A 15713-nucleotide genomic window follows, 5' to 3' on the forward strand; every position below is an offset into this window, starting at 1 on the left:
TTTATTAGGTTTCTTTTATTCATCAATATAGTCCGAATTTATGCAGTGTATCAACGCCAATTTCCGTAAAAGTCTCCAACACCGCGGACTCGCAGGCTCTGGTTTTTCTTTCTCTGTTTAGTATGACTTTATCTCTCTCTCCCTCTAACATGCTGCTACTACCTATAAAGTAAAATAAAACAACTGTAACTTTATTTGGTTTCTTTTATTCATCAATATAGTCCGAATTTATGCAGTGTATCAACGCCAATTTCTGTAAAAGTCTCCAGCACCGATGACTCGCATTCCGGGAACAGCGAGTCGCAGTTGCCGTCCGCGCTGCGGCCCAGACGCTCCGCGGCGTGGTACTCATTATCCGTGTGATGAGACAGCTCGTCTGACGTTGTCGAAGGCCTGAAAACAAACAATAGATACTTATTGTTTTCACCACACGCGATAGACTCCAAAGCATCTTAAAAGTTGCATCCAATTACTTTGCCACTCATGTGGATAAAAGGTAGAAGGTTTTGACTAGGTATAGATAGACACAGTCTATCTGTATTCTTCAAAACTTTTTCGGCTCTTTTTATTCTTGAAAACCTGATGAGAAAGTTTATCCATAAAAGTGTCAAAGTAATTGGATGCAAGTTTTGAGATGCTTTGGGAGTAATTCTCAAAATAGTGGCATCTTAACCTGTCATCGAGTTTTTGAATTGAATGTATCTTTATTTGCTCTTTTTCCTATGAAACAAAAATGTATCTAGATAAACTAAAACAATGCTTATCGAGGCCAAGTCATTATTTATATTTAAATGTAATACTTATATTTATAAAAAATAAAGAGTAGCACTTTTCCCTGTAACCTGTCTTGTCCAAAAGCATCGCTCTTTCAGTTTTAGTTCTTTAGATTTTATAAGCATCAATTTATGTAAATAAAATATCATGCTATATAGGTAATAACATAAACAATGCCTTTTAAAATGTACTTTGCACAGGCCTTATATATACATTTGCACAGGCTTCGAAATTTTTAATTTGGCGCACATTTTTTTTCACTTCTATGCCAGTTTTTAGTAACTTTCAAATTTTTACTTGCGTAGTAGTAAAAAAAACCATGGCCAATTTTGTTTTTCTAGGCAAGAGAAGATAGCAAATGACTCAACCTATCTGCCGTTTTTTAGAATAGAATTAGAATAGAATAATTTTTATTTATAATAAAATACACATGCACAAAGGTGTCCGGTAAGCCCCAAACTAGGCTGAGCCTGTATCTTGGGGCTTACAAAAGAGTAGGTAACAGTAACTAAACCTAGTTAAAATGATGTGTGAGAGAGGGTGATAAGGCTTATGCTTTTAGGGTGTGTATATGTGTGTGTGTGTGTGTGTGCGTGCGTGTGAATGTGTGTGTATGTGTGTGTGTGAGTGAAAGGTGTAGGAGAGCGAGTAAGTCAGACCTAAACATTAGAACATATTATATTTTCCGTATCATTGTAGGATAGGGTCACAAACCATTTTTTGAGTTTGGATTTAACATTTGATAAGGTACATGTTTTTAGATCGATAATTTTGCAAACAGAGTTATATATAAATGGGTGCATATGGGAAGCAGACCTCTTGGCGTGAGATGTATGGACAGCAGGTACCGGGACTCTGTATATACGTCTGCTCATTATGAGGTCTCTTATCGGTAAATTTGTAATACTTTTATGAACTCTACATACTGCACTGAAAATAAATAATTGTCTGACTCTGAGGATGCCCGTTTCATTATACAGCAAGTCGGTAGGAAATCTAAAAGGTTTTCTTAGCATGACTTTGATGACAGCACGCTGCGCACGCTCTAGTTCGAGGAGAGCCGTCTTACCTGCGCTGCCCCAAACTGCAATACAATATTGTATAACAGATTGGCACAGGGCATGGTAGACAACGCGAAGGACACTTAGAGGTGAACAGTCCCGCAGCCGTTTCACTAAATAAATTATTTTTCTAACTTTTTTGGATAGACCAGTCAAGTGTTGCTTAAAAGAAAGGTGTTCATCAACGATAAGGCCCAGATACTTGACGGTGCTGCATCTACTTATGGACCCACATGAGCAGATTAAGTTATTTGTATCACAGGAATGTAACTTTAGGTGGTATGTGAGAGGAGCAGAGGAGACTGATGTCTTTGAGAATGGGATGTGATAGCTTTTGTTCATGTTCAGAGTGAGAAGATTGTGATCCAACCATTTCGATACTAATGATAGTCCTGTCTCAGCTGACAAGTATGTTTCCTCCCAAGTATTACCACTAAAAAGAGCTACGGTGTCATCAGCATAGCAGATGAATTCAGAGTTTGGGATAGTGGTTTGAAGAAGGTCATTAATGTATGTAATGAAAAGCGAGGGACCGAGAATACTGCCCTGTGGGACGCCGAAGTAGATGTCAGATCTGCTGCTTGTTGATTCCCCAATCTTAACTGATTGCTGTCTATTTGTTAGGTAGCTGGAAAACCAGTCATGTGCAGAGCCTCGTATTCCGAGAGCTTCTAATTTCTTGAGAAGAATGGGAATTGAGACGGTGTCGAAGGCCTTCGCCAGGTCAAGGAATACCCCTATACAGCATTTACCGGCATCTAGATGACCAGAGATCATGTTTGTGAGAGTAAGAACGGCATCTTCAGTCGACTTGCCGCGTCTGAAACCAAACTGATGTTCTGACAACAGTGAGTGTTTCTCTAAATAGTTTACGAGACGAATATTTACAATTTTTTCTAAAATTTTAGAGAAAATGCATAAGAGAGAGATGGGTCTGTAGTTAGTGGGTAGATCTTTTGGGCCGGATTTGTGAATCGGGGAGACTATAGCTAACTTCCAGCAGTCAGGGAAGTATCCTTTTTCTAGACTAAGGTTGCAGAGACAGACAAAAGGCTCAAGGATTACCTCTTTTATTTCCTTAATTAGTAAAGGTTTAATGCCATCGTATCCAGGAGCTCTGTCAGACTTAAGTTGCCTAATAAGGCTATCTACCTCAAAAATATCGGTTGGCTGCATGAAAAATGAGTGTGGGGTGCTATGTGAGCGAACAAACTTGTCAGCTAGACTATGTTGAGATTCCGCGAGTTTGAACAATATCTGATCAGCTAAATTACTACCTACCGTTGTAAAGTGAGTATTACACAAATCAAGGGATTCTTGAGCGGAGTTTCCAGATTTGGTTAAGTGGGTGACATCGTTTATATTGTTTGAAAATTGGCATATAGTCTTAATTGTTTTCCATAATTTTTTAGGTTTATCTCTATTTTCTTGTATTTGCTTGTTCTGAAATTCGATTTTTAACACGTTCGCGGACGCGGATTGCATAGCATCCGTTTTTGCACTACTCCTGGTGACGCGTATGCTATAGCATCCGTTATTCGTTTTCAATTTCTGCATTGAAATGCTTATCAATCCGCTTTACCACAGTATAATATTATTCTCCAACTTTTCCTCTACCAGTCACCAGATTCAAAGTTTGGATACTGCCATATTACATAGTTTTATCAAAGTTAAAAATTATCCTGTGACTTCTCCAATTGGGCCCCCCTTTCTGTGACGCACATGCTATAGCATTCGTCTTTGTATGGCAGCTCCCTTAGTAGCCCGGCAGGTGCGTCTGGGAGTAGACACGTGCAATTTGGGTGAATTTCGTGCGCGATAGCCATTTTTACGGATTGTTTATAACATCATAATTAATGTTTTTCTTACAATTTCTTTGAGTTTTTCAATGTGTTTTAATAAACAAACATGTTTACTTGTGGTTTATTGTGCTACAATCAAATTTTGATAACGGTGAATGTGAAAAAGTGAGGCATGAATGTGTATACCTATCATTCAAGTAATTATGTTACTAGTCATAGTTTTGATGATATAATTGTGAATTATAAGCCTGCTGGCGCTTGATGATCACCGCTTACAAGGTAAGAACGTTTATGACAAGTATTGTGGCATAATTTTTGTATATTTCACGCCTTATGTTTGGTGCAGATGCATCCGAAAAAGAATATAAAGTTGGGTGAATCATCGCCTGACAGGAAAAGTGGTGGACGCTTTACGTCCAGAACTTAAAGCGGCGGTGACTTACAGGGAACTCAAAAAGTGTAATGTGGTACAGATTGACGAATTTGAAAGTGGTGGTGGTGTAAATGCTGCGTATACCTTGGACAGCTGGAAGAAAAAACCTCTTTCTTTTATGAGAGCTCAACCGGCTCCACTCGGCTCTCTGCAACATGCCATGAGTGGGCATTTAGATTCTTCAGACATATTATGCGGTCTCCAACGCATGTTGTGTAGTATCACATAATTTTAGGTCCAAAGAATGACGAACGTGCTTAGGATGGGGCATGTATGAGAAGGACATAATTTATTACAATGATAAGAAATGAGAGAACAAAACAGAAGTAGAAAAATGTTTGAAGAGGTCAGCAATGAGTCTTTAGAGCAAAAATCTCGCCTCTAGGAAGTCAGAAATCTCAGCCATTAAGTCCATCAAGTACGATGAATGAATGCTATAACATGCGATGTCATATAAGATCACATCTTGACTACGCCATGTGACGGAGATGCTTATGCATCCGAATTGTATAGCATTTGTTGTCACATAGCGTATAATAAATATACTTCATATTGACGCGGATTGCATAGCATCCGCCTTGCATAGCATTACGCGTCATATACAAACCTAAAAGATATATTTGTAGTGACAGATATGCTATAACAGTCGCAAAATCTCCATACAAAATTTAGGTGTCCAAATGGTGTGACTGAGCGTCCGCGAACGTGTTAAATTATATAATAAGTTGTTACAGAAGTTTCTGTAGCGGGTGTATATTTTATGTGTGATCGGATTGTTAGGAGAGGCTCTTGAGTCCCTATGGAGTTTATCTCTGTGTTTTAAGCACCTAATTACCCCAGGTGTTACCCAAGGCTTAATATTGAATTTAGCACGGCTAAGTTTTATCTTTTTCGTGTTATTTTTAATTGCAGAGCATATGATAGTGTTGAAGTAGTTAGCTGCAGTGTTAACATCGCTACTATTAGATATAGGACTCCAGTCGACCTCCGACAGCTCTTGAGCGATTAATTTGTAGTCCGTTTTTAGCACCCAGCGATTTCTGTTATGAGAATTTTGTGTAGGACACTTGAGGCCAGCCATAACAATATCATGATCAGTTACGGAGCATTTACAAACAATACCTATCGAATCAACCGCGGCCTTAATAAAAATATGGTCCAGACACGCATTGTCCCTCGTGGGTTTAGTAATCGCAGGTAAAAACCCGTAGGCCGACATAAGGTTCAGATAATCTGGTAGGTTATGATGGGAGGGCATAGCGTTATCGGAGATGTCAATATTTAAATCGCCAGCTATGATAATTTGGCGTGAGTTTGTAATATTGAGAAAAGCGTCTAAGGAGTTCAAAAATAAGCTTGAATCAGAAAAGGAAGGAGACCGGTAAACGCCAAAAACTGAAGTTTGGCCCTCGATATTTAAAGCGAGACAGTTTGCGTCGTCGATAGGTGGTTCGGTGCAGGTTACCGATAGACGGTTGTTTACATACGCAACGACTCCACCACTTTTATTTATTACCCTTGTAGTATGGAACATTTGGTAGTTAGGAAGTAAATCTATAACCGTAGAATCATTTAACCAACATTCGGTAAGAATGATAATGTCGAACTCAATATTTATTCTATTTAATGTCACAAAGAAGGAATCGAAGTTACGTTGGAGACTTCTTATGTTTAGGGCTGCCAATTTAAAACTATAATTAGGGGTGAGATACTGTTGACAGTTTTCAAGGACTTCGAGTGCGTGACAATCAATAGCCAGGTCGTTGTCCAGAACATTGTCTAACTCAAGTAACGCCATCTATGGAGTTTAAATAGAAACGAAAAACAAAAATAATGAAATACCATACAGACATCGCTCCTAAGTAGCTTACCTGGATTTTACTCGCTGCTCCTTGTTTTAGTGTGGTGTAAAATTTGTGAAGTGTATATGAAGTGTATAAATATATAACATGATTAAGAGAAGAACATATGAAAAATAACATTAGAAGTGAGTAATAGTAAATAAAATAGCGCAAAAATGTTGTAAGAAGGTGGAAGTCAGGGATATTCAAGCTGCATATTTTCTGCTTCTGACCAGGAGACATCCTGGGACTTCTCGGCAGCGGAGCTCGTGTGGCAACCAAAACATCGGTCAAGGTCTGCGACGCGACGAATCCGGATCGCAGCATTGCCTTCTTGCTTTCTAATAAATATGGAACCGTGTTTGGTCCAGCAGAATTTGTACCCGGATTGTCTAGATCGGGTACGGGCGGCACGAAATAACAGCCGGTTAGACTTTGTAAGCCTTTCATTGAAGAAAAGCTTTTGTGGAGGACCAGCTACCTGGATGTCAGCGGACGTTATGTTGTGTCTAGATTTGCCAGCTTGTAGAAATGCGTTGCGTTTGGTACGTCGTAGCAGGCGAACTACCAGAGGCCGAGGTCTGGTATTGCCCGAATCGTGTGAGTCGTTGGGTTTACGGCGGAAGCCAACTCTGGTCACGGAATCTACGTCCTCTTCTTTCAGAGCTAATCCAATCTTTGCTGCAACACATAACGCTAGATGCACCGGATTTTCTTGGGGTGATTCATTGACACCCATAATCTCGATCTCGTTTTGGGTAGAAATTTGCTCCTGGTTGTTGAGTTGCTCTTCAAGCTCACTGACTCTCTGTTGAAGAAAGTGATTAACAAGTTTCTGCTCTTCCAGCAGTTTAATTTTAGTTTCAGCCGTTGTTAGCCTGTTTTCGAACAGAGCTAGTTTATCCGTGCACTTTGTGACGGTCTCAGAGAGCTTGGTTAGCTGTGTGTTTAAGTCATTACGCAATAGCTTTATTTCCGAAGTGAGCCGTGCGATGACGTCGATGTCAGTACTCTCAGTAATTGGCGGATTATGTGGCACTAGGGTGAAGCAATTAGAGTTGAAAGATACATTTTCTTTACCAGTGTCGGCAGTGCAAGATCGGGGGGAACTGACGGATGGAGTGTTGGATGAGGTAGATTTATTCGCCGGGCTCATCGATTTCTTTTGTTTGTTCATAGTGGGTGGCTTGACCGATTTAACGCAGCAAAAGCGGCACTTCCAGCTCATGCGGTTTTCGATTGTCATCAAGGAATAACGCTTGTAAGCTACTCCCATTTCTTCCAAACATTCCAGACAGAACCGAACATTGCAACCCGAGCACTCTAAAAACTTCCTGGGGGCTGCTTTACCGCCACATTTCCCACATGAAGGCTGCATTTTGTTGAATTTGTAGACGTAAATTTAGAATAAAAGAATTAGATTATTAAATAAAAATATTTTCGGAGAAAATAAAATATTTGACGTTGACGTTCTTGACACACGTTTTAATTTGGCAAACGATGTACCAAACACCCTGTATATCTTCTTCTTCCGCGCGTTATCCCGGCATTTCGCCACGGCTCATGAGAACCTGGGGTCCGCTTGACAACTAATCCCATGATTTGACGTAGGCACTAGTTTTTACGAAAGCGACTGCCATCTGACCTTCCAACCCAGAGGGTAAACTAGGCCTTATTGGGATTAGTCCGGTTTCCTCACGATGTTTTCCTTCACCGAAAAGCGACTGGTAAATATCAAATGATATTTCGTACATAAGTTCCGAAAAACTCATTGGTACGAGCCGGGGTTTGAACCCGCGACCTCCCGATTGCAAGTCGCACGCTCTCACCGCTAGGCCACCAGCGCTTCCCAAACACCCTGTATATATTACAACATTATTCACGCACGAAGTTTGTCCAAGGATATAGTCACTGTTAATCTGTACCAACCTGGACATTGCAACTTGCGCGGTATTGCAACTGACTCATACACAAAAAAAAATATTTAGATCATAACTATGGCAAAATATTAAGTAAGTATCAAGCTAACCACCGTAGGGTACCATCATAACCCAGGTGTCGTAGTTTCGTAGAGACAAGTGGTTAAAGGCAGACATCTGGGTTTTATAACGGAATGTTGACTTTAAATTATCTCGATTATTTCAAGAATTTGGTATGGGGCCTAATGTAATAATATCATTTTAATATCTTATGAAGGTTTTTCATCTATGCTAAAAGTGAGAAATTCGTATTATTATCCGTTCAAGGAAAAAAATAAAAATAAATGTATTTTTCACTGTAACCTGCTTAACTTTAACCTGTGTTCAATGTATAGGTTATTGTAAGTCTTGAAAATAACTTCTTCATTTTCCGTTCCCGTTTGAAAATTTGGGGTACTTGAAGTAGTAAAACATATTTTTCATTGTTAAAAGTAAAAAACACAAAAAAAAATTTTCATTAACTTTAACCTGTCGATGCCACTTTCTTGAGAATCGTGCCCATTTGTGGATGTAAGGGTAACATTCCATTTCTGACCGCAGCTGCACTACTAGTACGAACGTGTCGGTGTTATTGTCAATTTCCATGTAAAACGAATGGTAGTGCTGCTCTCGTTGGAAATGGACTCTCACCTTAAATGTGACTTCCGGATTCTGAACGCAGCTGCACTAATGCTGCAGTATTGCAGCGCGACATTACTGCCGACTGCATTACTGCCGAAAATGTCAAAAATCCGGGCAGCAATATCGTTTTGCAAACGACGAAGAGCGAGGAAACATCTTATCATAATAATATATCATATACATTTTTCGCTAAGCAGTGGTGGCCGAGTGGATATGACGTCTGACTTTCAATCCGGAGGTCGCGGGTTCAAATCCTGGCTCGTACCAATGAGTTTTTCGGAACTTATGTACGAAATATCATTTGATATTTACCACTAGCTTTTCGGTGAAGGAAAACATCGTGAGGAAACCTGCATACATCTTCGAAGAAATTCATAGGTGTATGTGAAGTCCCCAATCCGCATTGGGCTAGCGTGGGGACTATAGCCCAAGCCCTCTCGCGCATGAGAGCAGGCCTGTGCTCAGCAGTGGGACGTAAATAGGCAGAAATGATGATGATGATTTTTCGCTAAATTAACATTTTGAGTTTTGACATTGTCATTTCCTGGCTGTACCTAATGCAGTCGACTGCACTGCTGCTCTGCGATGATGCCTACTGTATTTTTGACATTTGCAGCAGTAATACAGTCGGCAGTAACGTCGCGCTGCAATACTGCGGTATTCATGATGCAGCTGAGGAACCCTAACGTCACCTAAATGCACACACGCACACACATTGACCCCACATTTATTAACTTAGTCACTAATACGAGAATAGCCAATAATGAAGATTTTACTCACGTGAACAGAATGTGTGCTATTTCACCCAACAGGCCATGTTCGTACGTGAACGGGATCTCGGCAGCCTCGCAGATTGTGCGTAGCAGGCACGGACGACCCGAGTACCCGTATCTGTAATACATGGAATTCGAATCATCTTCAAAATAAGGTATTATATTGTATTATACCGGGTGTGGCCTGTAACATGAGCAAATAATTAAAACATAGATTGTACTCCTCAAACGGTGGTGTCAACTTTTGTTCAACAACTTTTAAAATTATGAATGTATTTATACTCCCTATTTTTCATACAAAATAAATATTATCTTCAATCTTCAATGGACGCCATCGTCACGTCATACATATCATTGAGATTTGTTGCTTTGTTGCGTTGCTTGTCAAGCCTTAAACATAACAAAATTCGCAATACATTGCGTCTTCGAATAACCTTTAAAGTGTATTAAAAATCAAACTACAAGTTATTTTCAAAAGTCGCTGAACAAATGTTGATCAGTATGAGGAGTACACCCTACAGTTAATTTTTTTCTCATATTACAGGCCACACCCGGTATACTTCAGTCTTATTTTCTTGAATTCTGAGGGATGTGGGGGAGACAGGTTTCTAAAGGTATGTCCAAGAATATAACGATGATGGATATCGTCTCATTTTAAGTCAATATGTATTACAAATTATTATGAGAGAGTCCAACTGCATGTATTTAGAAACTTTTAGGTTATTTAAATAGATAATGACATTTCTCATGTTATTAATTATTTATAAGTATTTTAAAATGGGTATCTTATTAATTTAATATTTTATTAAAAAGTGTCCCTATAAATACCTAAAATAATTGCGCATATCTCTCCTTGGTGGTAATGAAATCGACTGTTAAGTGTTACGTGTTACGCATGAAAAAATTGTCTAGTAACTGTTCGCTCCAGAAATGCAAGTGCGAAATTAGCACTCTATATGTGTCAATTGTGTTAAAAGCAACCGTTACTAAGGCTAGCTTTCCACTAAGGCAAAAGTGAGCGGCGATGAGAAAGACGCGCGGGGATAACATTGGTTGACTTCTTCTATCCGCTCGATTAGAACCAACCAAGCTATTTGTTGTTGATTCCCGCACGTCTCCTGTCCTGTCATCTACGCTCATCTCCGGCTCGGTGGAAAGCCAGCCTTAAACAAAGAGCTACAAGGAAAACCTTACCTTTCTGACATATGTTCAATAATTTTGTAAAAGTCCCATCTGTTCATTCTCTGCGGTTCCGCCTCTTCTTCTCTCGCCTTCTGATCTATGAGCTCCTGTCTACTAATAGCTTCGTCTAAAGTCAACTCATTTTTATCTTGTACTGCACCACCTTCAGAGTATATCAGCGATCTTCTTCTTCTATCATTAAAAGTAATATCAACTAAAGAATCTTCTTGAGAATCTTTACCCTCTTCGTTATCGTTAACATCATCTTCTTGAGATCCTTCTTTATCATCGTTATCATGGACAGCTATTTTCCTAGATTCTGAATCTTCTTTGTCTTCAGTATTACTATTTCCGTCCATGTCTCTAGACACTGTTTCGGCAAATCCATAAATTCTGCTAGTGTACTCGGTACTATTAGAGGGGAGATAGTATTGGAATTTAATGACAGTTCCAACTGTCACCGCCTGTTCCTTGAGATCCACTGGAATACCTAAACCTATGATAAACTGAAACAAAAAGGATATAAGTTTTAATTTAATATTTCAAGTATAATATCAAAAAAGATATAATGATGTTTTAAATTGTGTTTTTCATAAAACTTCCACGAGACTTGAGCATACATATTTATACATATTACATAAAAATTTGGGCTAAAACGTGAGTGACCCATTCTAAGAAGTATAATGTCTTGTTCACAATGTCGAATGATAACTGCGTCCTTTATGAATTTGACAAAACCAAATACAAAGAAATGCAACAAATAACATACCTAGCCAATTTGTTTTTTTAAATAGGTAATGAAAATTAAGAGCATTAACTATTTATAAAAAAAGATATTTAACTTTTTTGATGACAGACCTAAATAATTTATATCAAAACAAACACAAAGACCCAATTAATAGTCGCCTCGATGAAAACACGGTATCATTTCTAGCTTTCCATAGTACAAAAACTTGCCCTACTTTGCCAGGTAAACAGTCGAGCACGCTTAGCCTAAAAAGATATTTACACAAAAGAGGATATTATGTTAAAAAATACAAAAGCGAAATAGTCTTAAAACGAACGGGCTAATATCGGTCCTTCTTCTCAGGCACTTTTCGGCAACGCTGCCGTCAAATGGTAAAACGCTGCAAGTCAAAAAACGCAGTTTTGAGAAAAACGCATTTAAAGGTTTAAACATTCCGGCCTTTGAAACACCTAATTTTTATAAACTTATAAGGTTGAAATTTACACAATATATACCTAAGAGTGCATTTTATATAGCCGAATAATGAACATTTTATAAATTAGTGTATTTATTTAAATATTAGCTATAAAGTGTATTCCCAATAAGATCTAACAAAAAATAACCTAAAGAAGTTCTTAGCAAAACACTGTAACTCCATAGTTACATCATTTTGCCACAATTATTTCCTAGTTGCAGCGTTTTGGCCTTTAGATTATAACTCATAAAGTGATTAATTGAAAAAAGAAAACATTGTAAGTGTAATTCTTAACATGGATATGTAATTTTAAAAAGTTAAATTAATTAAGTAATTGGAAATTTTTACTTTCAATTTTGATAAACGGTATTTCTTTTTAAACGGTATCATTTTTTCAGTGTCTTACCGCGTTTTGGCGTATTCTACGCTCTTAATTTAACAATATTATAATGCAAGCAGAACGCTGCAGGTAGCACTTACAGCGTTCTGCTTTACTCTGTGTTATGATGTATTAACATGACACAGAAATAAACACGCGTTAACTCTTGTTACAATGTTTTGGTATGCTTACCCTATAGTTGCCGCGTTTTGACAGTTTTATACAGACTTAATTAAAAGAGATATCAAAAATCTGAAAAAAGGGGATGATAGAAGAACATAAAAGGAATCATTTGATCCAAGGCAACTTAAAACGCTGTAACTTGAGTTGCAGCGTTTTACCATTTGACGGCATTACGTTATTGTTTCGGAGCCCCTTAAGGGGAGGGCACTTATGAAATTAGATATACTCGATCACGGCCTAATGATATCCAGCCATTTGTCGATGGATGACAGCCCGTGGGGACTCGGGTATCGCCGCGTATTGAAACTGACGTGATTAGGTTAATGGAGCTAATTAATTATGATTAAATGTATCGACATGCTTTTTTATTCATATAGATATTCTGATAGCTTAGAGTGGAGGTCATGGAGATAGATAATCTTTTCAAAAAGAATTATATGTTTATTAAACTTATAATAAACACACGCATAAAAAAATTGTAGGGGAAATAAGTTATTTTCATGATCAACGTACAATTGCTCAACATTACTGATAAAGTGAAATAAATGTCATATACGAATGAAAAAATACCAAGTGTCCAGAGCTGGAATCGAACCAGCGTCCTATTACGTGACAGATCTGATGCTATTTATTTCGGTTTATGGAAAATAGTAGTGTGTCCACTAAAAATAACACAAATTAATAAAAATCATAGAAAGTAATTTAATTTGTTTTTAGAACTTTACTGATTGCTTTATTATATTGGTTTGTGTACGATGGTCTTATAATATTTATTTATCCACCATGTTCAACTCAGCTTGAAAAACAGTGAATCTCTACCAAAAAGGCAGCTGTCAATATCTTATTACTGACACCATTAATCAATTAGTAATCGATATCTATGTACCAGGTAATTTCTCTTATAATAACTACCTAGTCCGTATAACCTTTTTTCATTCGATCAGAATAAATTAAAAATTCCCCACTCAGCAGAACTACGTGAAGTATTAAACGAAGCAAACGAGAATAAACCTCGACTAAACAAATTCCTCGCAACACTTCAAAAAGCAGGCCAAAGCGAGCAACTTAATTGCATTTAAATTCACCAACATATTGGTTTGTGTACGATGGTCTTATAATATTTATTTATCCACCATGTTCAACTCAGCTTGAAAAACAGTGAATCTCTACCAAAAAGGCAGCTGTCAATTTCTTATTACTGACACCATTAATCAATTAGGAATCGATATCTATGTACCAGGTAATTTCTCTTATAATAACTACCTAGTCCGTATAACCTTTTTTCATTCGATCAGAATAAATTAAAAATTCCCCACTCAGCAGAACTACGTGAAGTATTAAACGAAGCAAACGAGAATAAACCTCGACTAAACAAATTCCTCGCAACACTTCAAAAAGCAGGCCAAAGCGAGCAACTTAATTGCATTTAAATTCACCAACATATTGGTTTGTGTACGATGGTCTTATAATATTTATTTATCCACCATGTTCAACTCAGCTTGAAAAACAGTGAATCTCTACCAAAAAGGCAGCTGTCAATTTCTTATTACTGACATCATTAATCAATTAGGAATCGATATCTATGTACCAGGTAATTTCTCTTATAATAACTACCTAGTCCGTATAACCTTTTTTCATTCGATCAGAATAAATTAAAAATTCCCCACTCAGCAGAACTACGTGAAGTATAAACGAAGCAAACGAGAATAAACCTCGACTAAACAAATTCCTCGCAACACTTCAAAAAGCAGGCCAAAGCGAGCAACTTAATTGCATTTAAATTCACCAACATATTGGTTTGTGTACGATGGTCTTATAATATTTATTTATCCACCATGTTCAACTCAGCTTGAAAAACAGTGAATCTCTACCAAAAAGGCAGCTGTCAATTTCTTATTACTGACACCATTAATCAATTAGGAATCGATATCTATGTACCAGGTAATTTCTCTTATAATAACTACCTAGTCCGTATAACCTTTTTTCATTCGATCAGAATAAATTAAAAATTCCCCACTCAGCAGAACTACGTGAAGTATTAAACGAAGCAAACGAGAATAAACCTCGACTAAACAAATTCCTCGCAACACTTCAAAAAGCAGGCCAAAGCGAGCAACTTAATTGCATTTAAATTCACCAACATATTGGTTTGTGTACGATGGTCTTATAATATTTATTTATCCACCATGTTCAACTCAGCTTGAAAAACAGTGAATCTCTACCAAAAAGGCAGCTGTCAATTTCTTATTACTGACATCATTAATCAATTAGGAATCGATATCTATGTACCAGGTAATTTCTCTTATAATAACTACCTAGTCCGTATAACCTTTTTTCATTCGATCAGAATAAATTAAAAATTCCCCACTCAGCAGAACTACGTGAAGTATAAACGAAGCAAACGAGAATAAACCTCGACTAAACAAATTCCTCGCAACACTTCAAAAAGCAGGCCAAAGCGAGCAACTTAATTGCATTTAAATTCACCAACAAGAAAAAACACTGCTTCGTTAAGCCCGATCCGGTGTGCAAAGAAAACATCATTTTGCCGAGTTAAATCAGCTACGTTATGTAAATTTGCATGAGCGAATTCGAATAAGGGAAGAAATACCTGAGCTCGGGTCGGGCCGCCGTCGGGGTACACGAGGTACCTCCTCTGTCTGTGTGCTTCGAGAGTCGCAAGAATATTTAGGAGGATTAGTGCGAGCAGCATTATGTGCGTCTTTCGCGGAGCACGGCGGAAAATAAAATAAATGTAAGTAGTATTTGCTCTGCTTTGTGACTAATGAACCGTTATGTTTTCTCAGCGATTCCGGCATGTGCCACATTAGCGTTACCTGAGCGAGCAGGCAATTAGGCTCGCATGCCTGTCTGCTAGCCATCCCTTTGAACTGGCAAAGTTAGCTCAGTGGAATTAGTATTAACTGGTGGAATTAGTATTTTATTAAGGTCAAATTATGGTAGTTTTTACACGACTGCCCAAACAAAAAGAGTGTATTGTTTTCAGGGTTCATGTTTGTATGTGAGTTTCTTTATTCCACCATAACTTCTGAATGCCTTAACCGATTTAGATAAAAGATATATCATTAGAATCCTTACGTCATCCCGACTAACATAGGCTATGTGACGTCATAATAAAATCAATATGGCGGACATAATACATGATATTTCGTGATGTTTAGAAAAAAAAAAACTTGCAAACCTATCGAGTGGGGCCTCAAAATGAAGAGCTTTGAAAGACGATCTAAAATATATATGCAACATACGCGTTCAAGTCTTATTTAGGTAGAATAAGGATTCACAAAATGTGCTAAGAAAAATAAATCCTTCTATCTTATTTAGTGAGCTATCAAATGTAAGGGTTCTTACCGCTGATCATAAAAATATATATAAATCATATGGTATACCTAAGGTAAATACAGGAACTAAACACAAACATGTTCTTAATCGCGCTATTGAAATCTAAACGTGTGAAATTCTATT

General features: G+C 37.8%; 1 protein-coding gene across 1 annotated transcript; it reads right to left on the bottom strand.

The window, feature by feature from the left end:
• Positions 1–209: 209 nt before the first annotated feature.
• LOC134669599 (uncharacterized) lies at positions 210–15121 on the bottom strand. Its single transcript, XM_063527248.1, has 4 exons — positions 14842–15121; positions 10479–10972; positions 9292–9402; positions 210–393 (listed from the first exon to the last, which is right to left on the bottom strand). The coding sequence occupies exons 1-4, from the start codon at positions 14941–14943 to the stop codon at positions 213–215; spliced, it is 888 nt and encodes a 295-aa protein (XP_063383318.1). The 5' UTR covers positions 14944–15121; the 3' UTR covers positions 210–212.
• Positions 15122–15713: the final 592 nt, after the last annotated feature.

Source organism: Cydia fagiglandana, chromosome 12 (assembly GCF_963556715.1).
Source record: "Cydia fagiglandana chromosome 12, ilCydFagi1.1, whole genome shotgun sequence".
In the NCBI taxonomy this organism is placed as follows: Eukaryota; Metazoa; Arthropoda; class Insecta; order Lepidoptera; family Tortricidae; genus Cydia; species Cydia fagiglandana.